The sequence below is a fragment of the Epinephelus lanceolatus genome, chromosome 6 (assembly GCF_041903045.1).
Source record: "Epinephelus lanceolatus isolate andai-2023 chromosome 6, ASM4190304v1, whole genome shotgun sequence".
Lineage (NCBI taxonomy): Eukaryota > Metazoa > Chordata > Actinopteri > Perciformes > Serranidae > Epinephelus > Epinephelus lanceolatus.
In genome coordinates, this window is record NC_135739.1 from 28,650,394 (window position 1) to 28,678,166 (window position 27,773).

Consider the following 27,773-nt stretch of genomic DNA (forward strand, 5'->3'; position numbering starts at 1 on the left):
GTTTTTCCCGGTACAGAGCTCTCCAAGTCTGTACCAGGGAACTCTGATCTCTGGGTATTTACTCTGTGTGGGAAGGGGCTGCCTCTCCACCGACTGAGGCCAAAGGTTTGATGAAAACTGGGCTCATTTGCTGGTGACCTTTCCCCGTTAGTTAGCTGACGTTGGCTGTTTGGAGCCGTGTGTGTTTGGACAATAAATCTCCACCAGGCCCCGGCACAGACTGGGACAGACAGGAAGTATACAGTTTCAGAGTAACCATGGCAACATCCCTTTGGCCTCATGCAGGAGGGGGGTTCTTGGAGTGGAGGGACCTTGTCAGTAATGGGCCAAAAAGTCTGCAAGTTTCTCTTTGCCAACTGGGTTACTCTCTCAATAAAAAGCCCCATAGCGTTATTCAAAATAAGCAACTCCCAAATCCTCAACTGTTTTTAATTAGAGTCAATTAGATTAAGCTGAATTTTGGCTTTATTAAGTTAAACTCTGATTTTGGTTTTATGCCTTCTTTATTTCTCTCCCTCTAGCTGCCTTCCTGTCCAGTCTAGGCCAGTATGAGATTGCCATCCCAGTACGTGTAGGACCTAATGGAGAGACGCTGGACGCAGAAACGCTGCAACACCACAGAAGAAGAAGACGCAGCACTGAGGACAGACTGCCTGACTCTGTATTGCATTTTTTTTTAATTGTTTTCATTTATTTTTCATCCTTTTTTTTGAGTGTTTGTCTTTAAACTACTGAAATACTTCCTGATTCAAGAGCATTGATAAACAGAACCCTCTCTCTTTTCCTGTCTCTTAGCTCTTCTACCAGCTGTCCACGTCACGCAACAACTTCCTGCTGAACCTAACGCTGCAGGGAGGCCTGTTGTCCAGGCAGTTTAGGGTGGAGTACTGGAAGAAAGGTCGATTAGCATGGAGTCATCCTTACTCTCCTCACTGCCACTATGTAGGACACCTCCAGGACCAGCCACACTCCAGCAAAGTGGCCCTGAGCAACTGTAACGGCCTGGTAAGACCGAAACCTGCACGTCTAATCCACATCTAATACACTAACTGAGGTCAGCAGCAGCGCTGGCTCAGCAAATGAGGGATCAGTAATGCTTGATTTGGACATCAAAGCATGAAATTTTAACAAACCTTGACTACTAAAGCCAGCTTTAATCTTTGAACCAACCAGTGTGGCCCTCAGAAATGACCTAATCTAAAAGGAAGGATTCATCCAAACATGGTGATAGTTCAACAAGTGTAGAAGACATGGTTTTATGTTTTAACATGTTGATAAATATCCAGTGCAATTTGCAGCAGCATATAACAATCAGGGATACATCAATGAGAATGCACTGCAGCAAAAGGAAATCCAGCTGTTACTTTACTATCACCATTGCCACGTTCACAACAAGTCATATTGCATGTTGGGAAAGATTTTCACATTCATGACTGCTCAAGAGTTTGTTGTGTGAGGGTTTGAAATACTGCACATTGACAGTATAATACTCTAAATACAAAAATTTGGGTTTAATTATCTTGAAAGATAGACTTTGGCTGACATGAGGCATCCGTGTTTGTTTGGTTTTCAGACAGCGTGCCAAGTTAGATATGTCAGAGCTTTCACAAAGATCTGAGTTTCCCTGTTTTAATTATGACTTGGATTTTGATGTGAACAATATTTAAAAGTTGGAAACTGGTAATAACCATAACTCCAATACCGCATGAACGTGGCATTCGTATGTAGGAAACGAACAAGGGCAATGAGCAAAACGATCGCTGCTTGAAAAGGCTACATTCGAAGGCTGTCACCATAGAGAGAAGCGAGATTCAATGAATTGTACAGATGGGGATACTTAGCACCCTTAAAGTCCCCATGAAGTGAAAAAATACATTTATTAATTAATTATTAATTCTGTGTCACTGTGTTAATTGATCATTTATCTTGAGTTATATACCGAATATATGTCAAAAAATCCGTATCAGGGTTTTTTTTTTTTTTTCACATTAAATCCCATCCCATCTGTAAAACCAGGTAAAATGTTTCAAATGTTTGTTGACTCACCCTGCACTCAGTGGTGTTTACAGAAGTTCATCCAATCAAATGAGACTTTGGGCGACTGGCAAGCCACACTGGTCATATAAAACCACACCTCATTGTTCAAATTGTGTGTCTTTTCATCAGTTACCCTATAAGTTATTCATATTCCTTTAGTCTGTAAGGGTCCTCAGATCAAAAGAATCAGAGGGGTTTTTCCTAAAATTTAGGAGTTGTGAGTATTGTTTTAACATGATGTTAAAAGTGTTGTTTAGTTGGTATGCTGGGTGCCGTAACTCACTATGTCTCTGGTTTGCTGTCTGTCGGCGCTAGATCAAATGAATGATTCATAATTGATATAATATCTGAAGCCTAATTTTTATACAAGCAATATTCATACTGGTTTAAATAAACAATTTGATTTTATTTCCTGATCTTTGCTGATCATCAGTTTTGTGCGAAAGGAATTAAAAGCCTGTCCCAGATACAGGCCTGTGGATTTCAGTGAGTGAAGCATAATAGCCCAGGCTATTAATTGAAGTTTTATCGTAGTTCATTCATCTCGCCCTCGTCCTCCTCCTGATCTAATGACTAGGGAGCTGTGTGGAGCCAGTTTGCTCAGTTTGCACCACTCTAGCTCCTTATTGTGCACAACTCTAAGCCCACTGACTTTTTTAGCAGTCCAATCAAATGTGAAGGATTTGATTTAAATCCCTCTTCCAGCTGTACACTGATCAAATAGTCCATTTTACTGGGAAATACATCACAGTACGGAAGCTAAAGACACTGAACTTCCATTTCATGGGGACTTTGAAGGGTGTCTCTCCTCAAAGGAATTCACTTTGCTGCTCAGTTGCACAAAAGTAACGGAAGTAGCTGTGCAAAGACAAAGCAGTACAAACCCTGCTTACTTTCTCAGCTTGCTTCATTAAGTGGGCATGATTGTTGGTTTCAGAAAGTTGCAGAGTTGTCTGAAGCAGCCCTTTTATTCCGACGTGAGAGTGGTGATGGGGTGCTGTTAGTCAGTTCAGCACCTTCAGCACTTTGCGTGAAGTTTAACCTCTGCCTATAACCAACAATGCAGTTCTGGCATAGTCCCTTGGGGCAGCAAGGGAAGGCAGACTGGGAAATGTAGGAGATTATTAACCAAAGCTGTGGTCAACAAGGCAGGTTATCGGAAGCAGTGCTTTGAGAAAAAATATCCTGACCTCTAATCTTCTGTAAATTTTAACAATTTGCCAAATTGTTTTTGTTCTCCACTTTGTAAAGCATCAATTCCATTTCATTTATTTTCCACTCTCATGAAGTCATCAGCTTGTTAATGCCCCAAACAAAGAGATCAAAGTTCGTTCCCACTCTGAATCACTTGACTGGATCACTTAATTGTGATGCATCATTTTGTTGCCTGAAATCATTTCCCTGCATTCATAGCACCGTGTATCTGTGTATCCTCTCACTACAAACAGCAGGCTCCACAATAACAGTTGTATACACAGCTAAGGATTAGATGTGTTCACAAAGCGTTAATAAGCAGCACACGTAATTACTGTTGGTCAGACCAGCATGAGCACATTCACCAGTGAGTGGGCAGTGTATCCAGGGGAGCATCACTAACTTTATTATGGGATTAAAGGCACTTTGAAAGCCGCCGCAGTGAGTCGAGGGGAGACACTCGCTCTGACTGGGGCCAACACATCTGAGCAGATTCAAAGGAAGTGTTAGTGTATCGCTCTCTGTCTCACTCTCTCATTTTTCTTGCTCTCATTCACTCTTTCATGCTCTCACGTGTGTTTGTTCTGTGGGGTCCTGATCTTCTTTTCAGACGGGTCCAACAGAGGACCCTGCGAGGGGGACAGTGTTTGCAGTGGGAAGGACTGAACACAAAGCAATATGATGATAATGTTAGGCTTGTATCTCAAATATACAAGTGTCTCTAATGATAAAATTAGTGTCATTTCGTCACTGTACAGTTGTCGGATAGTCTGAGATGAAAATAGACCTTAAACATTGTCGTAATAATGACCAGTCTAGAAGTAGATGGGATGAAATGTTATTTAAATGTTATATAAATGTAATAAATGCTGTTGATTTAATAAAAATTGAAATTTTAAGAGAAAACAGATTAAAGTCATATTCATACTGTATCAATCGAACGCTGAAATATGACATTAACACAAACAGGTCTGTTAACTCACGCGGGACTTGACCCCAGCCTCCTATTTGAAAGTCCTGTGCTCGACCCATACATCCACCACATCTTACTCCCTCTATGGACCATGTCACTCTTAAACCACGTCATCTGACTTTCTGGCAGTACATTTGTGAGTTTTTCTCGTAAATTTACCACTTTAATCTCAGAGAATATCCAAGATTGGCTACTACCAGCCCTAACCATGGCCTCTTTGCCCTAACTCTAACTGCTTCCACTACTGACACGTCAGTGTGGTAAGCACTAGTCAGTCACGCAGGGGGATAATAAGGCGTTGTAGGGATGGATGTAAATGGCTGAACAGCTGCAGTGTGACTATTCTCACCTAGGTGCAAATAGACACAATCTATTACATGTTTTTAATATAACAGTTATTATATGTTGTTCTTTTTAGGTAATGATTAAGGCTGCAGAATTAATTAAAAACATTTGCAAAATCATACTATGCCCAAGTGCAGTACCAAAACTGCAGGAGCTTATAAAGTTAAAATGTGTCACAACACCCGATTGTAAATGAGGTATTGTGGTGCTACGGAGATGGTCTGGCTTACAAACCATATTCCAGACATTAGGAACATGCTTTTGGTACAGACCCCTTGCAAAAATCACATCATCTTCACTTTTTTTTTTTTTCTGAGAAAATTACATGCAAAAACAACCATTCCCACTTAAATAACGACTCGAATTCAGTCGCAGTATCTGTCAAATTCATAGCAATATGATTTTATTTTGCAAATCGCTCAGCACTGGTAATAATCACATGTCATTACATGATTTTGAAGTTATAGCATTAAAATAACTCACATGGACAAAATAGTATCTTGTTTTTAACCATATGCAATGATAAGTTGACTACTTGCTTCTTAAATTATGCAAATGAAATCACCATACATTGTGTCTTCACCTATTGATACTAGGTTGATACTTTCCTCGTCATCTCTATTGTTATCTGTTTTCTCTTTATTGTCTTTATTTGTTTGAAAAGTCTGTGACTCTTGATGCATTAGAATTAGAGGCTCATTGTGGAGTTGACATCTTGCATGTGAGCTGTAAACTAATGTATCTTGGGCAAAATATGATGCTCCCTAATCAATACTGACAAACGCTGCCTCTTAAATGAACTGAGTAGACTGTGATCACAAATGGAGGGCAAAAACTGCAATGACACTAAACCCTGAGCTCAAGATTTGCTGCATTTGAATCTCAGAGGTTGTTATGGAGTCTCTCCAGCTGTCAGTTTTCTGACCCATTAGCACCAGACCCCCTCGGAGGGCCTCTGATTCACTGCTGCTCACCTTAACTTACCCTGCCTGCTTTCTAGCTCCGTCTTCTATGTCAGAATGAAGAGTGTAAGTCATTGATTTTAGTCAGATCATTGATGGAGCATTTGGAATGATCTGTGTTAGGGGATGTGCTATTTTATTTATTAACATATTTTAACTATTGATAAGGATTCAGACCATCTGTGTAATGTGACCTTTGTGATATGTGTACGATGAAAGCAATGATTTCTGTTATTCTATTCTATTATATTTTATTCTGTTCTATTCTATTCCACGTATCTGTCTCTCTGCAGCAGGGGGTGATTGTTGCAGGGGGAGAGGAGTACCTGATTGAACCCCTTGTCTCACCAGATAACCAAACCAGGACGGAGAGGGGGGAGAGAGCAGAGGGGCGCCCTCATGTGGTTTACAAGCGGTCATCGCTTCGCCATCAGTACAAGGGCCAATCCTGTGGAGTCATTGGTGAGAGGAGAGATATTCTGGTCTTTTTAGTAGCGGCAGTTTGGTCCAGACCGGAGGAGTAAACGTCCAGGCTGATTTGCATAGCAGCCAGCAGAGGAAGATTGTGGTTGTGTCTGACTTCCCAGTTGTGATTGGGTGTGACTGAGTCTGTGTTTCAGGGCGTTGCTAAAAAAGCAAAAGTATGTCTGTCATTTCACAAATACAAGTAAAAAAAAACATCCAACTTTTTAATGCTGTAATTCTGTCCTGCTTTATTTCCATGGAAAATGTGTTCAGGCATCATTCTGGTTGGTGAAGTATTTCAAACCATCATTAATCTTTTGGTCCGATATACGAAATGCAAAATGCACAGTGAGCGATTCTCTTTTTAATGTATAATTGGCTGAACTGCGGCTGGGCTTTTGAGGTTTTCTTCGCATTATATGTGTTCAAATCACGACTGTGTGTGATCTTCCTCAGATGAGAAGCCGATGAAAGGTGCCTCATGGTGGCAGCGAACTCTGAAGACGCCTCCCCATCATGTCGGACGCGGCCAGCTGCCTCTGAAGCGCTCAGTTAGCCGTGAGCGCTACGTGGAGACGCTGGTGGTCGCTGACAAGATGATGGTGGGTTACCATGGTCGCAGAGACATCGAGCAGTACATCCTGGCTGTCATGAATATTGTAAGTTTCACAACACAAAAGATGCACATGCACAATGCATTAAAATGTCATTATTCTTAATTAGTAAAAGGGAAAATTTTTCATGCATGGCAGAATTATTAAAAGCTTAATGCCAAGTTGATGATGATTTTGTTTTTGTATAGTTTTGCTTTATAAGAATTCACAGCAATTAATTAGACATAAACTTGTTTATACATTTATGTATCAATAACCCAACTTAAGTTGAAGTTAGATTTCAGCTTAAAGAAAAACAAACGCGTAGACCTTTTTTGATTTCTCCTCGTGCAGGCCACACGTGTTAGTCAGACGGGCTTAGGTTGTATGTCATCATCTGCACTGTTTCTTGTCAGTGGGGATCTTTTCACACACAGTTAATCACTTTAAACCTATACACACACACGTGTTAGGAATGTATTTAATGAAGGGTTGGTCAGCTGCTATTGTTACGAAGCAGGTTGCATCCGGAGTGTTACAAAATCACAGAAACCAGCAGCGTCTCTTTAGTGGTGTGGAGCAAAGTGGGCCAAATTACACCAGACACCAGTAATGACAAGTGTCTGAATGCAGCTTTAGTGCTGGTGGTGGCTTAAACTCTGGTCTTTTTTCTTTCTGTTGGTGCTTTAGCTCTTTAATGATCATTGGCACTCGTGGTACCCTGACTTTACAGCTCTTAAGGACTCTCAGACTAGCCTGTCTTGTGTTTGTAGCTGGTGGTTATAGTCTCAAATCAATCTTGGTAGGGGCACAAGACAAGGATGCCTTCTAACCCACTTCTTTTTGCTCTTGCCATGGAGCCTTAGCTGTTGCTACCTGAATTAATCCAGACTTGCTAGAGGTCATAATTTTGGGTTGACGGATAAATCATTGCAAAATTATGCTTCTTCTTGTTTTCTTTTCTTTTCTTTTCTTTTTTTTTACATTTCCACAAGTAGTGGTAGTTTCAAAAATCCATTTCCACTTTTTTTGGCCCGTTACACCTGCTTTGGATTCCTTCAGTGTACACTGTTCAGGAGTTTTTTTACCAGGAGCCAAATTATCCACAGAGGTCTCCTCCTCTCCAAAACAAACCAGGTGATTAAAAAGTGTAAAAACACTGAATACAGCAGTTTACATTACAAATCGGTGTATCTCCAATGCTGTTTGCTTCGTCAAAGACAGGCTACTAGCCTAGCACCTGCTAATGTGTGCTCAGCTTTTTTCTCTGATAACTTGAGATCCAGACATTCAAGAGGTTTTTACAGGAGCCAGATTATCTGCAAAGGTTTCCTCTTCTCCAAAATAAATGGACCTGGTGATTTAGATTTTAAATTAGTGTTTTTTCCGATACTTGGCTTGCTGATTCAAAATGGCGGACTCCGTGGACAAGGACCCTCTCCCTATGTAGGTATAAATGGCTCATTCTAAGGTAACAAAAATACAAAGATTCTTATTTTAAGATGATTTTACACCCAAGAAAACATACTCTATTTATGCTATCCTATTTCTAAGTCCCACACACTGGACCTTTAATTTATGATGGCTTACTCCTGTGTGTATTTCTAGTGTTGTCTCAGCTCCAGCTCTCCTGATGCATCAGCTGTTTTTAAGACTGGTCTTTTCTTGTTTCCCTGGAGGTCAGGTTGCCAAACTGTTCCAGGATTCTAGCCTGGGGAATGCAGTCAACATTGTGGTGACACGGCTCATCCTGCTCATGGAAGACCAGGTAAATAAACTTAGTCATCTACTGTAATCAAGTTGTACACCCTGCTCCTCTCCTCTCCTCTCCTCTCCTCTCCTCTCCTCGTTACGTCTCTGTCCAGATGGTACAAAACTCTTCCCTGACCAGCATCTATGAGCTCCTTGTTTGTGTCAAATTATTGGCTTAAGTGTCTTTTCCTCCACCATCCCTGTGGACTCTTGAGTGTGTAAGTGGGTCTTGTGAATGGTGGCTGTCATGAAAGAGACGAGAGGCTGTAGGGAAGCGAGGAAGAGGGAGATGGGTGAGGAAAGGCGGAAAAGTCAGGATATGGGGGGGGTTTGTACCTGTCAGACAGAGCAGCTTTGTGACTGTCCTGCTCGTTACTGTGGTGAACAGTGACCTCTCTGACCACTGCTATGACGTAAATCCAGGGTGTAGAAAAGCTTAAAGTTAGATTTAGACGCTGATGCAAAAAACATCTAAATCTAAACCCCAAGAGAACACCATCAGATCCAAATTCACCAGATTCCTAGAGGTGTGGTCTTTCATTTTGCCAATATTTTCTAGCCATGCTAGCGGCAAAGCAGTGTCGGTCAGTCATTTGGTCCAGTTTCTCAACAGCTATCAGATGGATTGCCATGAAAGTTCATGTCCCCAGACTTTGATTTTGGTGAACCTATGACTCCTCCTCAAGCACTACCATGAGGCTGATTTTTGGGGTTTTAAGTGAAATGTCTTAACAGCTATCGGATGTTATGTGTTTCATTTAGCTAGATTACCGGTAGATTTATTATTCATCATAAGCCCATATTTTATTTGCATTCTGTTGGCATAACATTGGCTAGCTTATCTTTGTCGGGGTGATTGTGTAGTTGCCATTTGGCTTGTAGGTCTGAAGGTCCTGTACCCACCTGTTTGTAAATTGGACATGGGCCTCCAAAGATTTAAAGTTTTTGAATTGCTGACAGGTGCAGGTGCTAACAGCAAACACCAGATAGACATCAGGAACCATCAAGGTCTGTGATAGATATCATTTACTTTATCTGGCTTCAGTTTTTTAATTTTTTGCTCCCTTCACATTGTAGAGAGCATCTCTTTTTATGGGCATTTGTCTTCAGCACATACTTACACATTTCTGATGATGAATGATTGACAGATGACAGATAATCACACAGGTCGCTACCCTAGCTACGCTACCATCTTCCAAGATGGCAGCACTGCCTTACAGTGCTTTGCAATTTCCATTCCCTATTTGTCCAGTACTTTGATTTATGACTTAATACCTGCACAACTGATGACATTCCCATCAGCCTCAACTGAACTTTGTGTTTGGTGGTAGTTAGCAAATGTTTGCATGCTAACAAGGTAAACGAAAGAAGTGAACCATAGAAAACATTATACTTAATAAACATCAGCATGTTTGTCATTTTAAACATATTAGCTTACTGATGTTAGCATTTAGCTCAAAGCACCGCTGTGCACAGCCTCATAGAGCTGTTAGCATGACTGCAGACCCTTGTACGATATAAGTGAGTTAGCGGAGGTTAAAAAAGGGTTCACAGTTAGAATCCACACCTGACCGCAAGGCAGGGGTTCAGCTCATAAAAAGTGTATGACCTTCCAAGCATAGCACAGGAGATGACTGGGCCATCTGACTTACCTAGTAACTTACCTTATTAGCCTGCCATTAACAGCATGTGGTGAGACTGTGTGGCCGGCCCCGTCGTAATGTTGACCCTCTAGCAATCTGACAGATGAATCATACTGAATTAAAGGGGTATTACAGTGTGGCTTTGAGGTTTCCTCTATAGCTGTCTTATTAGGGAACATTTATGATTCATACTGTTCATACTGCCTCAAAATTAGCCCCATAATTTACCGCTCGGATGTGTTCGTCATCTGACAGAGTAAAGAAGTAAATGTTAGGATCATTAGTGGTGGGCAGTATTAGTGTTGTTATTCTTGCTCCATGGACCGTTGAGGTTGAGGTCGGGACAGGATCGAGAGTAGTCTCGGTGAGCGGTTCTGCTGCCGGTTTCCAGGTCTGAAAACGGCAAGCTGCCCCTGGAAAATAAAATCGGGCCAGCAATGGGCCCAGAAATGAGGGACTGTGGGATGAGACAATTACTAGTTATGTCACCACATGCATTCCTGGGTTACGAGTTCCCGCCAGCTGTGGCCAGCAGAGCACTCCCTCCTCTTCGTCTCCTCTCTGCGCTCTCATAATACTAGAAAGCGCCTTTGCTCTGATCCTGCCTCCACATTCGCTCCTTTGATAGTGTGGAGGGAGGTTTCCTAAGCTTTGAAAGCCTGGAATCCAAATATTGTCTCGCCATGTATGACATACAGTCTAATGAGAGGGCTATCCAGTGAAAACCATGTAACTCCAGATTTGCTGATTTTTAGTTAAGTGTTCCTTTTCATATTAAGAAAATCCTCTTACTTCTTATGCCAACTAAACCATTTAAAATTCCCATTTACTATCTAAAAAAAAAGTTATGATACAAAGCTGAGAAGGGGCTTTTTTCTAAGTTGACAGTTTGGTGGAAATACATGGTTTTCATAGGACAGTAAGACTAACATACTTGGGCAGAAACATAGCAATACAGGAAGAGTGGGGCTGGGTTATCATAGCATTGTTGGGCTTATCATCTGATTGTTGAAATCATGCCTTTGTTGACACTTGAATAACCTTATATTACTTAACAAGGTGTAAATATAAAATGGCTAGAGTTGTAACATCCATTTTTTGTGTTTTAGGATTTAAATGCACATGTTTATTTTCCCACTTTGCTTTTGACTCTGTATTCTCTCTCTTGTCTCTCTTCCAGCCAACACTGGAGATCAACCACCACGCAGGGAAGTCTTTAGACAGCTTCTGTAAGTGGCAGAAAACCATCCAGCACCGCAGCAGCTACGGTAACGCCATACCAGACAACGGGATCGCTCACCATGACACTGCTGTGCTTATCACCAGGTCAGAAATACACACAGACAAACCTTTTTCACAAATCTGTAAATCTGGTCTGAAGATTTTTCATACACGAATAAAGGTAATTCAGAATGGAGACATTATTGTAAAGCTAAAACAAAATTGGTCCCACTGCAATTTTGTGTACATGAAAATATATTTAGTCAATCTCCCACTTCATATAAGGGTTAAAACAGTGTTTCCTCAGAGCTGAATTCTTACATTCCCAGCCCTTATCCTCATAGGTTTTCATTAAGCCAAGTCCAAGAGACTTGGGCTGTATCTTGTCCTGTCTGAGGTGACGATAGCTGAGACCGCTCTGCCCAGCTCAGCATCTGGAGAGAAAATGTAAAAGAGAGAGATATAAGGAGAGAGCAAGAGACAATGTAAGATTATTTTTTGGAGAAAGCAGCTCAGAGAGAATAGAGAAGATGAGAAAGAGGGCAGAAATCAAAGCAAAGCTGCTTAGAATCTGACAGTTTTTTTTAACTTCTCTAACTGCGCTCTCTGTTACTGACACTACTGGAGTAAAACAGATACAACAGTGGTAGATGCATATTAAGCAGATAAAACACTGATGCTATTGACTGAGGAATGTGCAGCAGCAGACAACACAGCCATGGTTTGGTCAGAGTCATCTGAATGCAATGGCAGCGCTGCAACAAATACTTTCCTATTCTTCCTGACAGAATGTGCTATAAGCTTATGTAAGAGTACAGATAGATAAATGTCTTGTGGTTTCGGTGGTGGCTTTGTGAGAACACTTGGGTTTTACGACAGGATTTATCAAGCAGAGGATGGAAACTGTCCAGACAGATGACACCACTGTGACCGTCCAAGATTTCCTGCTATTGTTCTTTTAAATCTATATCTGTCTGCTATCACTGCTGTCCACTGTCCGACTGTAATGTCTGTGTGAGTGCATCTGTCACCATCTATGAATGCACTGTACGTGTCCATGTCAAGTGTGTTTGTACAAGTTTGTCTGTATATGTACAGTGTGATTACATTTACTGAGTGTGAATGTTTCTGTTTCTGTGTGAGTATATAATTATTAGTTTAACAACCTGGTTGATTTTGCTTCCCGTCTGCAGATATGACATCTGCATCCAAAAGAACAAGCCCTGTGAAACCCTAGGTAACACACACACACATATTTGTACTTTATAAACACTATACTTACTCTACTATACTTACCAGACCCCTCAGTGATAATAAAGCATTCCCTTACTCCTAAGCCTGACATAACCCTCATGATTAAATGGCTGACCTCAGCCCATACACTAAACTGAACCAAAATTAAACTCTCAGTGTAACCCATGGAATCAAATCTAAATACTCCAAATGTGAAGGTTCAGGCTGAAGTGAGGGCTGGTCAAACTGTCCTCACTTTTATGATCTGGGGTCTCATTTATGAAGATTGCATATGCACAAAATGAGGCCTGTGTACGCCACTTCACACGCAAAAGTTGTGATCTATGAAAACAGACTTGATTGAAGAAACTTTGACCCATGCTCACAAACATTTTGGAGACAGGAAATTGGTGACACAGTGGGTGAGGTGGAAGCCTGAAATTGTCAAATATTTTTCGGTGCACTCCATTTTTTGCCTTTTGTTGGTACGTACATTTTTAATATAGATCCTATACATTGTTGTATAAATGAAAACCCAGATATGCGAATTGGTCTAGTTTATTTTCACTATTTAATTCACTGTAGAAGTGAGCCCAATGTGAGTAACTGTGCGTTCACACCAAACGCGATGAACGCCACAAGTTTCCATTCAAAATCAATGTCAATGACGCAATGACATGCGATGTCGCTTCAGGTGACGCCTTGGCGATAAGAGCGACGCGATGAAGCGATGACACGTCCTCATTGCGTGTGTCGCTTTAAGTTGAAAAATTTAAACTTTTCAAGCGACATCGCGTGACGCTGTGCCGCGACATTCAATCAGATTTAATCAGATCAAATTATAAGCAACTAACCGGAGACAGATGGACAGGCGGCCCGCAGCTGGGATGGAGCGCCTGTAGTTGGTGTCCAGGCGGGAGATCCTCGCACCGATACGGGCCAACAGGTCCTCAAAGTGGGCCAGCGTCAGCCTGAAGTACCGCTGGAAACGACCGTCATCCAGACGCAGCTCTTGGAGGAGGTGATGATATTCACCCAGCTGTGTGCGTTTCTGGAGGATATTGTGAACCCAGACACGGCGGCGTTTGGGTCTCCGATCCAAATCAGATGTCCACAACAGATAAAGAGCAGCTACGGTAGTTAACTCAGCCATGGTTGACGAGAAAATAGCGGGAGGTGAAGAAAATTGCGGGGATGACATCGCGTCCATCGCTTTTGGTGTGAATGCACATGACTCGACGCGATGTCATCGCCCGTAACGCGAGTATCGCGTCGCTTGATCACAAATGTCACCTTTTTGATCATCGCTTCAATCGCGATGACGCAACCCTCCTCCCGCTATTTTCTCGTCAACCATGGCTGAGTTAACTACCGTAGCTGCTCTTTATCTGTTGTGGACATCTGATTTGGATCGGAGACCCAAACGCCGCCGTGTCTGGGTTCACAATATCCTCCAGAAACGCACACAGCTGGGTGAATATCATCACCTCCTCCAAGAGCTGCGTCTGGATGACGGTCGTTTCCAGCGGTACTTCAGGCTGACGCTGGCCCACTTTGAGGACCTGTTGGCCCGTATCGGTGCGAGGATCTCCCGCCTGGACACCAACTACAGGCGCTCCATCCCAGCTGCGGAGCACCTGTCCATCTGTCTCCGGTTAGTTGCTTATAATTTCTTTATGAAAATGAACACTGATTGGATGTCGCGGCACAGCGTCACGCGATGTCGCTTGAAAAGTTCAAATTTTTCAACTTCAAGCGACACGCGATGAGGCGATGGAAGCGTCATCGCTTCATCGTGTCGCTCTTATCGCCTGAAACGCGTCGCCCGAAGCGACATCGCGTGTCATCGCGTCATTTACATTGATTTTGGATGGAAACTTGTGGCGTTGATCGCGTCCATCGCGTTTGGTGTGAACGCACAGACTATTCTGATCGTAGGGTTCATTTCCTCCTTGGTCATCTTCTCTACTGTAGTTGAACAACAGAATTGTGGACGTTAATCATATCAAACAATCAAAATCTTTTCAGATGGAGGGCCCTGAAGTGAAATCTTATCAATTGGGGGTCAATGACCTAATGTGTATAAATTTAGGGGTCCCTGACAGTAAAAAGATTGTGAATCACTGACTCATAGGAAGGTTTAGTGTGTGTGTTGTTGCTGTATTTGAAGAATCAAAACCTTTTTTTAAAATCTGATGTCTGATGACTTATATTTATATGTGTGTGTGTGTGTGTGTGTGTGTGTGGGTGTGACAGGTCTGGCTCCTGTTGGAGGGATGTGCGAGCCAGAGAGGAGCTGCAGCATCAATGAGGACATTGGCCTGGGAACAGCCTTCACTATCGCCCACGAGATAGGACATACGTGAGTGAAACGCAATCGCAATACACTTGCCATTTTCAGGCTCGTCTCTTTTTTCGAAAACCCAACACAAATGCACTTTATGTCACAAATGCTGTATATTTCAGTTGACAGTCTTTTTTCTCAGGCTCAATAAAGGCCTGAGTTTTGTTAAACAGTGTACAATAAACAGTATACAACAGGGATGACATGTGATGCATCTTTCAGGACAGGTTTCCACCATGCTGCATGCAGAGACCATGCTAATAAAAGTGGCTGTACATGACATTAAGATCCTTGATACAGCAGCCAAAAATGATTTGCTATGTAAAGATATAGTGGAGTAATGGTGTCCTTAGCAGAGTTGCATCATGCTATCGCTGTTTGTGTTGTATTCCAAGCTTTTCTATTCTTTGTTGTGGTAGCCCGTCCAGCAGGGCATGCATGTTAGTGCATGTGAGTCCCTGTGTGTGTGTTTCACTGGCTAGCTAATCACCGCTGCTCTGCACTGCACTCATACAGTGGTTGCGGTTGATATCAGGACAACCCCCCCCCCTCCAGTTTACCCCATGTTAAAAGTGTCAGCACTGTTGCCATTGTTAGCACTGTTTATTGAGTTAGCACTGTTAAATACTAGCCACGTGCTCAGCCACCTCGATGTTGAGAACTGTGTGCTGCCCTCTGAATCATAGAAAGGCTCTGAATGTTGCATACAGCTTCTTTAAGCAATTCTCCAATGCAATGACTGCAGAGGAGAAGTTCATAACCCCCATGTTGTCAAACCGGAAAAAAAACACCAAATCCCTTCCAGAAATATGGTTGTTGTTCTTCAGCTGCGGCTGAAACACAAAATGTCCCTGAAGGCCTCCCTGGGGTGTCTCATATGTCTTGTCTTGTGTTCTGGTCTGAGATGATCCCTTCCTCCTCAGATTACACCTCTAGATCTCCAGAGAGAGTTTATGTAATCTCTAACACCATGAGTCATCCCCATCCTTTGAGAGTGTGTTGATAGTTGTATATTTTCTTTCAGTCACAGTATTTATATGTGGAATTGGTTACATGTGGGGTTGGTACAGCACCTGGAGATGCCTCTGTTTATATCTGGATCCTCTGGATGACTTTCAAACTGTGTTTTACTCATTTACCTGGTAAAGCTGATCTCTGTCGCTTAGTAACACGCACTTTTATATCTGCCTGTGTGCTTTATTTCTACCGTGCATACAGTAAATGAAGCGAGGTTACTGATTTTATCCTTCTTTTTTTACTGAGAAAACCATCAAGTTGGTTTATTTTTGGGGAGGATCCTACTCGCTCAGTGTAATTGAGTTCCCATTGCATTATGTCTGCACACAGCCCTGAGACATATGGTGGATCATTTGGGGTCTCGCCCTGATAATGATTAACACAGGTAGCTTTCGAGTACTCAAACCACAGGGTTCAATAGCCAACATGACTGGACATAGTGTGCTGATATATACAATCTGCTTCCTCTGCCTCAACAAAATTAACATTTGTTTTTAATTGTCATATAAATTGTTTTGACATCACAGTGCAGCATTAGATTGAATGCAGGCCTGTTTCTGGTGGAGGGTACCCACATGAAAAGACGAGACTGACCGAGACAGAAATGACTCAGCTGAGGGAGGAAAAGCTTTCAGAACATTCAAAACGCAGCTACTGTGAGTGTTATCGCTGTGTGTCATGAATGAAAAGGCAACAAATCGACAGCTAACACTGTTACTTAATACTGTTTGGCAGAGATGGGGGACTCGACTCACATGACTTGACTCGAGTCAGACTCGAGTCGCAAATATGATGACTTGAGACTTGCTTGACTAACGTTGATAAAAGACTCGACTTGACTTTGACTTTGTATTCCTGACTTGAGACTTGACTTTGACTTGAGACAGATGACTCGAAAGGACTTGACTTTAATTCAATATTAAAGGCACGCTAAGCACCGTTGGACGTCACTTCTGTTTACATTCAACAATGTTATCAAACACAATGGAGCTAGCTCGCCCTCCCTCCCCTCCGCCCCCCCTTGTCCTCTGTTTCTCTGTCATGAACGAGCGATAGCTGCTAGGTACCCTGGATTTGCACACCTGTTAAAGGGATAGTGCACCCAACATGAAAATTCAGCCATTATCTACTCACCCTCATGCGGAGGGAGGATCAGGTGAAGTTTTAGAGTCCTCACAAGACTTCAAGGGGAGAGGGGGTAGCAACACAACTCCACCTAATGGAGGCTTATGGCGCCCCAGATTCAAATGTCCAAAAACACATAATTGAAACCACAAAATATCTCCATACTGCTTGTCCGTAGTGATCTAAGTGTCCTGAAACCCCGACATAAAAAGTTGTTTGGAAAAACGACATTTGAGCTCTGTTTTTAGCCTCATTGTAGCCTTGCGCGAGACAATGAGACATGGGCACCGCGTTCATGTGTGTGCTTGCTTTTGCTGGTCTACACTAGTAGACTATCACGATATCATGTCATTTTTTTTTATATCCCTTTACCCTGTAATGTTGAAGATGGAACACTTCAAATAACAAATTATTTTTATGGACGATACTTTTCATTCTTTGTTATTTAACTATTTTTGTAAGTGAGATTCAGTCCTGGTCTGGGGACCAAGAGCTCTGCTAGTTTTATATCCCACAGGCTTATACAGTTATACAGTTTAAATGTGTCAGTAATGTTGTAACAATTAATTGATGGTCAGAAATTTAATCTGCAGCTATTTTGATAATTGATTAATTGTTTCAGCTTTTTTTCAGTCAACGTTTTCTGGTTCCCGGGTCTCAAATGTGAGGGTCTGATGATGATTTTCTTTGTCATTTAAGATAGTACTTTGAATATCTTATGGTTAGGATTGTTAGTCAAATCTAGTAACAGATTTGAATATGTTACACTGGGCTCTATGGTGTACACGTTTTTGCTGGTGACTGTCGTGGCTGGAGGCATTATGTGTTTAGGTTGTACATCCATCCCATTTTCATCAGTGTGATATCTCAAGAACACCTCAGGAATTTCTTAAAATCTGGCACAAACATCGACATGGACTTAACGATTGAACTGATTAGATTTTAATGATAACATTGATAAATATTTTTTACAGAACACTTTTCATACAAGGGGTTCAGCTCAGAGTGCTTAACAATAAAGATACGACACAAGAGCACAAAGCACAACAACATTAGACAATAAAACGATAGTCAGTAATAACCAAAATATAAAAGTGAAGGTAAAAACTACAGAGACCAGTAAGAATAGTAAAAGAAGAAGAATTACATTAATTAAAAGCCAGACTAAATAAAAAAAGGTTTTCAGCTGTCATTTAAAAATGTTCACCAGGCCAGCATCTCTTATGGCTTTTGGAAGGGTATTCCATTATTTTGGAGCATAATAGATAAAAGCTGTGCTCCTTTTTTCTTGTGCACATAATTATGTGTATTTATAAACCCAGCTGTAGAAGATGTAATAGCTCGTGAAGGATTATGCAACGATAGAGTCTGCAGTGTTGGCCAATTCCAAACTGATGGTCATACTTCAAAGATTAAAGGGATAGTGCACCCAAAAATGAAAATTCAGCCATTATCTACTCACCCATATGCTGATGGAGGCCCTGGTGAAGTTTTAGAGTCCTCACATCCCTTGCGGAGATCAGCGGGGGGAGCGGCTAGCACACCCCTAATGGCTGACGGCGCCCCAGACTAACGTCCAAGAACACAAAATTGAATCCACAAAGTATCTCCATACTGCTCATCTGTAGTGATCCATGTGTCCTGAAGCCCTGACATAAAAAGTTGTTTCGAAAAACGTCATATGAACTCTGTTTTTAGCCTCACTGTAGCCTGTAGCTCTGACTGCTTCTCTGTGCTCCACGCTCACGTGTGCGCACTCAGGGTGATCGGTGATGCACGGTCTCTGAAGAGCAGCAGTCTCGTCAGTACTGATGTCCAGATTCTCAAGTGCAGGCATCGCCAATTCCCAGTCTGAGCAGCAAAGACTTTCCTCATCTGTTGGCATTGCTTTGCATTTGAAACAGCTACTCCACCAGGTTTCCAGTGCTCGACTCCGGTATTCTGCGGCTGGCTGAGGGTTAGGCTCATGAGCTGCAGCGGTTGCTTCTCCAGTAGCCTGACTTCCGTGCGTATACTCGGGCTCAAACAAATATAGCTTAACAAAGAAATGCTGTTCCTTCTCAATTTCAAAGTCTTCAGACATGTTGGGCTGTCCTTTGCTAAAAGACCGTAATGCACAACATCTTTTAGCTACTGTGGTTACTGTTGTCTCCCCCTGCAGTGCACGTGTCACATGATGTAAGCACGGGTAAGCAAAGCTCATGTTTTCGCTGGTCTCGCGCAGGCGCGCACACGTCAACGCAGAGCACAGAGAAGCAGTCAGAGCTACAGGCTACAGTGAGGCTAAAAACAGAGTTCATATGACGTTTTTCGAAACAACTTTTTATGTCGCGGCTGTAGCACACTTGGATCACTACGGATGAGCAGTATGGAGATACTTTGTGGATTCAATTTTGTGTTCTTGGACGTTAGTCTGGGGCGCCGTATGCCATTAGGTGTGCTAGCCGATCCCCCCGCCGATCTCCACAAGGGATGTGAGGACTCTAAAACTTCACCAGGGCCTCCGTCAGCATGAGGGTGAGTAGATAATGGCTGAATTTTAATTTTTGGGTGCACTATCCCTTTAAGATCATTTTGATCTTGCATCAGTCTTACTCTCATGGCCGCGATATCTCAAGAAGGCCTTGAGGAACTTTACTTAAATTTGGCACAAACGTCCACCAGAACTGATTAGAATTTGGTGGGCAAAGGTCAACTTCATTGTGGCATCATAATGTTCTGCAAAAACACTTGTCGACCATTATTCAACATCATATCTCAGGAACAGAAGAGGAGACATTTTGTCAGATACTGAATTGGTGACACTAAACTTTGGTGCCCACCTTAGAATAGAAAATTGGCAGGGCTCCTCCAAGTCCCGATGGACAGAACTAAATGTATTGAAGACCACTGTCTACTGTCTTGTGATAAAAATGATAAAACATCTGATCGGAGATTTTTGCTCGATGAAGCTGAACATTTGTTACAGCTGTGGAGTATACTCTTTCACATTGTGGTGACCTGCCACTTAATGTCAATAATCATATTTCCTGCGGGTTTATGAATCAGGTCATATATCCTTTCTGTGGTTTGATGTTAATTTGATTTATTTTGTCAGACAGGACTCCTGACCTCTGACAATCAAACCGCCACAACATGTCTGTTTTTTAGATCCCACTTGGTTATCCACAGGGATCTTTTTTCCGCTGTCCCCATCCCTGCTGCAGAGACTATTACCGGTCCACACGGCCTCAAAGTGTTGTCACTGTATCATCATGGGTTTTAGGTTTGGGATGAACCATGACGGTATGGGGAACGCCTGTGGGCCCCGCAGCCAGGAGACCGCCAAGCTGATGGCTGACCACATCACAATGAAGACAAACCCATTCATCTGGTCTGCCTGTAGCCGGGATTACATCACAAGCTTCCTGGAGTGAGTCAGCCTATCAGATATCTGCAACACCACAAATAATTTGGTAACTAGAGGTTTGAGAAAGAAAAATTCACTTGGATGTCAGAGTCACATTTTTGATGGTCAAGGAAACACTCAAGTAACAGATGCATCTTGACAGAAGGCAAACCCACTTGAATTTAATTATCTGTTGCTTGTTCAATGTTTCAATAAAGCTATATTACTCTGGATATTCTCAGAAAAACGACTGAAAACTTTGCCAGTTATTTTATATTTTAATCTCCTTTGTGATGTGCTTTAGCTCAGGTATGGGCTCTTGTCTGAACAACGTCCCCCCCAAGCAGGAGTTTGTGTACCCCACCACAGCGCCGGGTCAGGCCTACGACGCAGACGAACAATGCCGATTTCAGTACGGTGTCAGATCTCGACAGTGTAAATATGCGGTGAGTGCCCAGTCTACAATCCTAATTTTCTTTCTCCTTTCAATTTACATTTCCTCTTATGATCAATACTTTTTCTAAACTCAGTGGAACTTTGAGCTGAGGTTGCCATGCCAACATGCGTTAACCTGCTGATGTTTACCATGTTTACCATCTTAGTTTAGCATATTAGCAACACAGTGCAGTGGGACTGATAGGAATGTCATTCATTTTGCAGGTATTTGGTCACATCAAGGTTACAAATTAAAATTTCAAATTGATGGCGTTAGATGAAAAGTCAGGGGCACACCAGTGTCAGTAGGAGTTACCCTCTGGGGATCATGAATGTCTGTATGAAATTTTGTGCCAAGGCCTCCAGAAGTTTTTGAGATGTTTGAGTGCGGGCCAAAATGGTGGACTAGAGGGCCACCCCTTGCCACCCCTAGAGCAATAATGCCCACAGCATGGCGGCTAACCAATTTATCTTGTCTCACTTTATACTGTATTGTTATGTATCATTGTTCTATTTTGTCTTTTTCCTGAGTCCCTTAATCGTGTTTGGGAGCAGGGTGACCCCATATGCTGTATATAAAGATGGATGGCATGACAGCTCCATCACCCCCTGGTGGCTGGCTGCAGTATAAGTCATAAACTCCACCCCTTTCATGTTAGTGGATGAGACACTGGCCAAACTAAAAAACTAAAAACAAAGTACACGTCAAATATGTTAAAATATTTGTTTTTATGGTAAGTTTGGTTTTAATAAGTTATTTATTGCAATAAGTGACAGCTGTGCGTGTCAGTCGATGTGCTTGCAATTGGGTCAGACAGGTGTATGGCTCCACCTCCCGATCACTACCGCACAGACTAAGGGCCCTATTTAGATCGTCTAAAGCGGACGGCGGAGGGTGCATAATCCATGTACCAAGTGTCATTGCTATTTAGATGAAGGCGCAGTTGTCATTTTCACGCCCTGCGCCCTCGTCGTCTAACTAGCAAATGAACTTGCGCTTCTCTGGGTGTGTTGGTCTAAAAATGAGGAGTGGTCAGGCGCAGTCATGGCGCGTTGCTAGTTAGATGACGTAAAAAGCAAATGCGCCAGTGACCAACAAAAACCTGGTCTAAAGTCAAGGGCGCAGTATTTCGCTGTTAAACAAGTTAGTAATATGCGTCTCTAGGCAGGTGCACAACGCACGTGCACTCTGCTCACACACACACGGAGCAGCCACACACATGCAAAAGATAACAAATAAAAATATGATTACAATGTGAAAGGTTATTATTGTGCACATTAAAATATTTATCAGAAACACATCTTAATGGTCAGTCATTAATCAGAATGATCTAATCGCAGTAATAATGATCATCATAATCCGGGTGGTCCAAGCTCGCAGTGTCCGAACATAAGGAACTGCGAGTAGACCTCCACGGGCTGATGATGCATAGCCTGTAAAATGAACTTGTCTTTCCCAAATGAATTGTGATCATTTTGGCATGTAAATCACAAAATCAAAGATGTGAAAACGTTTGATAAACTTTATTTTGACATAAACACAACAATAACCAGCTTCTGTGAATTAAAAATGTAAAGTTATAGCCCTACAAGTACAAATGTATATGTAAAAAAAAAGCTTTTAGAACGTAAAACTGAAGATCGTCTTGTCAGGAGGAGGATGACCCCAGCTCCGCAGCCAGTGCGCAGCCAGACCAGACGGCCCGGGTGCAGTCATGGGACCATCCCTTCCTGCACCTTCAGACAGACGGGGGGGTTCAGGATGCTGGAGAGGGAGCTGGGCTCTCTAACCTCCCGGGTTAAAATAAAATAAATTGATTAATTTACAATTTGTTGACAGCGTTTCTCTCGTGCGCGTGCGCTCTCTCTTTCTCTCTCGCAGTCTCACTCTGTTTCTTTCTTTTGACTTTTCTAAGATGACAGATGCTGAATATAGTATACTCCCTATCTGATGCTGTGGCTGTTTGTGGCTGGCTGAGAGGGATGTGAACTGAGTAGTTTGCAGCTGTGTTACTGTAATCAAATCAGGTTGGGTTTCCATTAAGCGTGCCAAACGGTGCCAATCCCCTTTGATCTGACATCAGATGTGACGGGACAGTCGATATAGAGATACATTTATCGTCTCCTCAGCTGTAAAACGCTCACTCTTTCCAGTTGGTAGGTCCGCCATCTAACTAGCTCTCCGCCGTGTGCTCCAATCACGCCTCTTTTAAAGGGAATGAGAGGTGACACTCTGGTTGGCTTATTGAATGATACGCCCAAAACACACACATGACTAATTCACAGAGTAAGTCCAACCCTTTTAGACTCTCCGCCATGGCGCACAGTCTGAAAACACGCTGTCTAACTAGCAAGTGACTGGGACACGCCCATGCGCCACACGCCTGGCGCTTTGCGTTTTAGACCATCTAAATAGGGCCCTCTAGCTCCAAAGCGTGTGTGTGTGTGTGTGTGGGGGGGGGGGGGGGGGGGGGGGGGGGTCAATAGATGACCCTAGTACATGCAGTCAATAGATGAGTCAATAGATGACCCTAGTTTCAAGTCTGAAACTGTCCTAACCCCCCCAAATCACACAGATGGATTGTGTATCATAAAAATAATGATACTTGTTAAAGCTTCTTAATTTTTGTCAGCAAAGATCTTCAGTCATCCAGGTCAGAGAAAATCTTGAAGTCAAAGGGCAGCTGCTATTACAGTTTATAAGACATTTCATCACTTGTTCAAGAGGCTTTGTCAGTTGTGCCGTAAAACAGACCTGATGAAGCCTCTTTGATATTGTAGAAAAGATTGAAATAATAAGCACAGTCCCCTTTTGATTTTCATAACTCCAGCTTTTCAATTTCTTAGTTATGATGGAACCAAGCTGACTTAATCTTTCTGCTCAAGCTGACTCAATCTCAGTAAAGTTATTTACCTCACGGCTCACTCCTGATTTGTGTTCCTCCAGCTCTCTCCTTCAAGTTGGCCTCTTTGACAGCGTGAAACATTTTGCAATACCTTCACTGAATAGCATTCAATTTATTGTGTGGTCAGCTTTTATGGGGCCAGGTTCAGAGCGAATGGACATCTGGAACAGCATACAGCTTTATAGACTCATTACTATCGATACTATGTGGTCAGAGCATATGTCCACAATAAAACATAATCCCATGTGGTATAGGCATCGCTGTAGAGGGAGCAGAGAGGAAGGTGAACAAGAGTGTGTCTGCTCTCATGTCTTTATAATGATATGATGAACTTATGTAGAAACAGTGTGACTGGTTGTTTTTATTCTCCTGCCACTCACACACACAGGAAGTCTGCAGTGAACTTTGGTGCATGAGCAAGAGCAATCGTTGCATCACCAGCAGCATTCCCGCTGCGGAGGGAACCATCTGTCAGACCAACACCATAGAGAAAGGGGTAAGTACTGAAATTAACCTTTTTATTAGTTAACAGACTTAACACATACTGGGGGAAGTGTTTCCACAAAAGAAAGAGGCTAAATGTGGCTTGCGTGGGTAGAATGACTTTGTTCATCGGGGACTGGTTCTGCTTCTTACAAGAATAAGAACAGCACTGACTCATCTTGGCTGTTGTTTTGTTTGGATAGCACAGTTTCCAATAAAAATATTTGTGGGATTGACCATTTTCAGAACAAAAGTCACCCTGTAAAACACAAACAAGCTAAAAGCAACTGTTCTTGGGATTTTAGGATATCCTGTCCAGTTGTTGTTTATGTGTGAATTCTGTCTGTCTGAACATGTGTATAAATATATGTGTATGTGCTGCAGTGGTGCTACAAGAGGGTGTGTGTGGCGTACGGGACTCGTCCGGAGGGTGTGGACGGGGGCTGGGGTCTGTGGTCACCCTGGGAGGAGTGCAGCAGGACCTGTGGAGGGGGAGTCTCCTCGTCTATCAGACACTGTGACAGCCCCAGGTATAAGTCTCAGCTGTGACAAGTCTGAAGTGCATCACTCTTTCAGTGGGAAACTCTACTTCATGGTCAAGTTGCTAACTTCAAAATGACTGGATATGTAAGGGCCAATAGAACAGGTGTTTTGAATGTAAGGGCCCAAACACACCAAACCGACATCAAATAACTACTGGCGACGAAGGCTGACTTTTGCGTTGCCACACATCACCTGCGTCTCTGCCAAAAAGTTGCACTTGAACACACTGCACACACTATAGCCAATGACCAACTAGTTACGTTCTGCGCATGTGTTAGAGAAATTAACTCTCCATACCAGCAGGTGGCGGTATTCACTATTTGTCATTCAAAACGGGAAACCGACAGGACAAATTCAAGATGCCTGATGCCGAAAGAACAAAGGATGTGTACCATGCAGTACCGAACAATAACACAAATAATTACAATTTGTTCCTGCTAGAGAGCTCAATGGTTACATTTTTATTTTTTTTACCCAATATAACAAGTTTAGTTCAGTCTCTGTCTCTCGACTTTGGCTGTTTGTTCCCTGTTCTTACTTTTGTTTATCTTCTCGTGCACTGAGCTAAACTGCCAGTAAGAGCGATTTAATTTACCAGTGGGTTCCACCATGTCAATTGTCGCTTCACTGTGCTGAATCAGCCAAAAACAGCTGACAAGGATGAGCTACTGCTAACACAGAGTGGGAGACACAACACAAAAACCAGGACGCAAATAGATGCTCACTGACAGCCTGACATTGACTGACAGCAAAACCGTCGACCTGGTGTGTCAGGGGCCCTAACAGTGAAATTAGTCAGTTAATTTCTTACTAGTTAGCCACCTTGAAGAGACTGCAGTTGCAGCATTGTGTCAAATATAATACACTGCTTTACATGATAGGCAATGTTTTCTTTTTCCAATCAATCTCAGTACAACACTCACGTGCCCATATGTACATTGACGGAGTTATTGGTCGCTCTTATTGTTCCTCCTGCCCATGCTGGCTGATACCTTCATGGAGTGACTACACTGTAAGACATGGACAAAATCCACATTCCACTTTCTGTGCAAAAATGATAATAAAGTTCAGCTGTACAGGAAGTATCCTTCCAGCACGCTTTAGAAAGGAAACACCCTGCACAGGAATGCAACAAGGGAATTTTGTGCTAAAAAGACTATAATTCCTTAAGATGCCCACTTAATGTGGATAAATTAGACAGTTGAAGACTCATATTAGTTTCCCCCATCACTTACAGTGTAGAAGTCACTCTATGGTATTGGTTCAGGGGGGATTTAATATAGGAACCCATAACTGGGTCCAGACCTTTGAATCCACCCACTCCACTGAGTTAATGGTGACTGATTCATCTAACATCATCATCACTGACATATAACAGTGGTTTCTCGGTTAAGATAAAAAACAACCAATGAGTGGCACAGGCGGGACTAGCACCTTTGTCAAGCTCTTGTCAAGCGGCGTGCCAGAACAAATAATAGTAATATCAACAATGGTGAGCACTATAGACAAAATAGGCACTGTTACTGAGGCTGCTCTAAATTGGCATGTTGCTTAATATCGCCCAACATCACAGGCCATTTTACTTTTGCTCAACTCTCAAAATCCCGGGAAAACATCCCCCTTATGTTGGCATGGCTACGCATCAGTGTGGACTCAAAACGGCATTAGATTCAGGCGGATACATTGGTTTCTAATGATTGGTTAGGCAAAATAAAATCCCTCCCCCACAGAAATCGGTTAGAGTGGATGCAGTGTCAGAGTGAAGATGAAAATGGAGTGTAACAAGTTGACAGTTGTGTCTGTTATCAGGCAAGATTCAAAAATACATTAAGCACATTTGTAAGTGTCATGTACTTATAAACATAAATGAAAACCTGTGTAAGTTCCCCTTTCATCTTAATATGTTTTTTTATAATTGGGTATATGTGAAATTGTAATGTTTTCATAGATGGACAGGTGGATATCACTGTTTTTCAATCAGAATATCAAACCCTAGTCTTGTGTCGGCTTAAAAAGGCCTGCTATGAAAGACAGTTTTAAACACTTTCTATATACTGTTTGTATAATATGCATATCTAGATATGTGCTGCATATGGAAAAATAATCCCAGTCAGTCCCAAAACAATATAAAAACATAAAAGAGCACTGGTATCAGCCAGTACCTCAGGTTTGGGAGTTGTTATCAGCAAAGGTAAAGTTAGACAGTTCTATCCCGAGAAAACTGCTTATCAGTTTTACCTGTGAGAGGAAACTACAGCGCTCAGATAAAGCTGTAAGAACATGCAAACTCAGTGCAGAAAGCACTATGGCTAAGGTTTATTTCCAGGCAGCAGTGCCACTGTCTTTATCATGTATGAAGTAATTTAGATAGTCTGAATCATCACCAAAGGGCGAGCAGACTCTATTTTGAATCAGAGTCACCAGATCCCTCACCTTGAACTGATTAAACTGGAATGAACCGACCCAAATCTGAGGCCAACAGTGTTTTCTTTTGTATCATATCTGAGCATGGTTTGCACGTTTGCTTTGGCTCCATTCTGTTCAAGTTTGTTGAAAGTTTAGCAGAGGCAGCCATTTGACGGTGATCGGCTCTGACGTCCTTGTCAGCTGGTTTTGGGGTTTTTTTTTTATTATTATTATTTTAATGCAGAGGTGTTGTTGTGATGGTGTGTGATAGACAGTAAATCAATAAAGGAGACAGACAGTGAGATTGAAAACACACAGACGAAGGCAGACAAAGCAGAGATCGGGAGCCAGTGTAGTGTGGTGATGTGATGGAGGTTAGATGTTGTTAAATTGTACTCAGATGTGACTGACTGGCCTAATTCTCTGTGTTTGGTTGTAGGCCAACTATTGGTGGAAAGTATTGTCTGGGGGAGAGAAAGCGCTTCAGGTCCTGCAATATTGATGTGAGTATTGCTGCTCTTCATCGTCATCGACTGGTAAACATACGCTAATCAAAATCATGAATATTATTTGATTTAATTCATTTTATGTTGCTCACTGCATGGGACCCTGATTGCATGCATTTGTGGTTGTATATATTATATATACCTGTGTATGTGTATATATGTATGTTACCTATGTATTTGTTTATATATGTGTTACCTACAT

The 27,773-nt window shown here is 42.3% G+C and overlaps 1 protein-coding gene across 2 annotated transcripts in view; it reads left to right on the forward strand.

Moving 5' to 3' along the window:
- The window catches only part of adamts10 (ADAM metallopeptidase with thrombospondin type 1 motif, 10), a 67,680-nt gene that overhangs the window by 15,864 nt on the left and 24,043 nt on the right, over positions 1-27,773 (forward strand). For both annotated transcript variants that reach the window (XM_078168923.1, XM_033622345.2), the window contains exons 3-15: positions 522-661; positions 796-1,005; positions 5,805-5,973; positions 6,433-6,635; positions 8,254-8,337; positions 11,145-11,290; positions 12,379-12,422; positions 14,675-14,780; positions 20,170-20,316; positions 20,597-20,738; positions 24,022-24,129; positions 24,501-24,646; positions 27,505-27,568. In XM_078168923.1, coding sequence (XP_078025049.1) covers positions 522-661; positions 796-1,005; positions 5,805-5,973; positions 6,433-6,635; positions 8,254-8,337; positions 11,145-11,290; positions 12,379-12,422; positions 14,675-14,780; positions 20,170-20,316; positions 20,597-20,738; positions 24,022-24,129; positions 24,501-24,646; positions 27,505-27,568 — 1,709 coding nt within the window. The remainder of the gene's footprint in view (positions 1-521; positions 662-795; positions 1,006-5,804; positions 5,974-6,432; positions 6,636-8,253; positions 8,338-11,144; positions 11,291-12,378; positions 12,423-14,674; positions 14,781-20,169; positions 20,317-20,596; positions 20,739-24,021; positions 24,130-24,500; positions 24,647-27,504; positions 27,569-27,773) is intronic.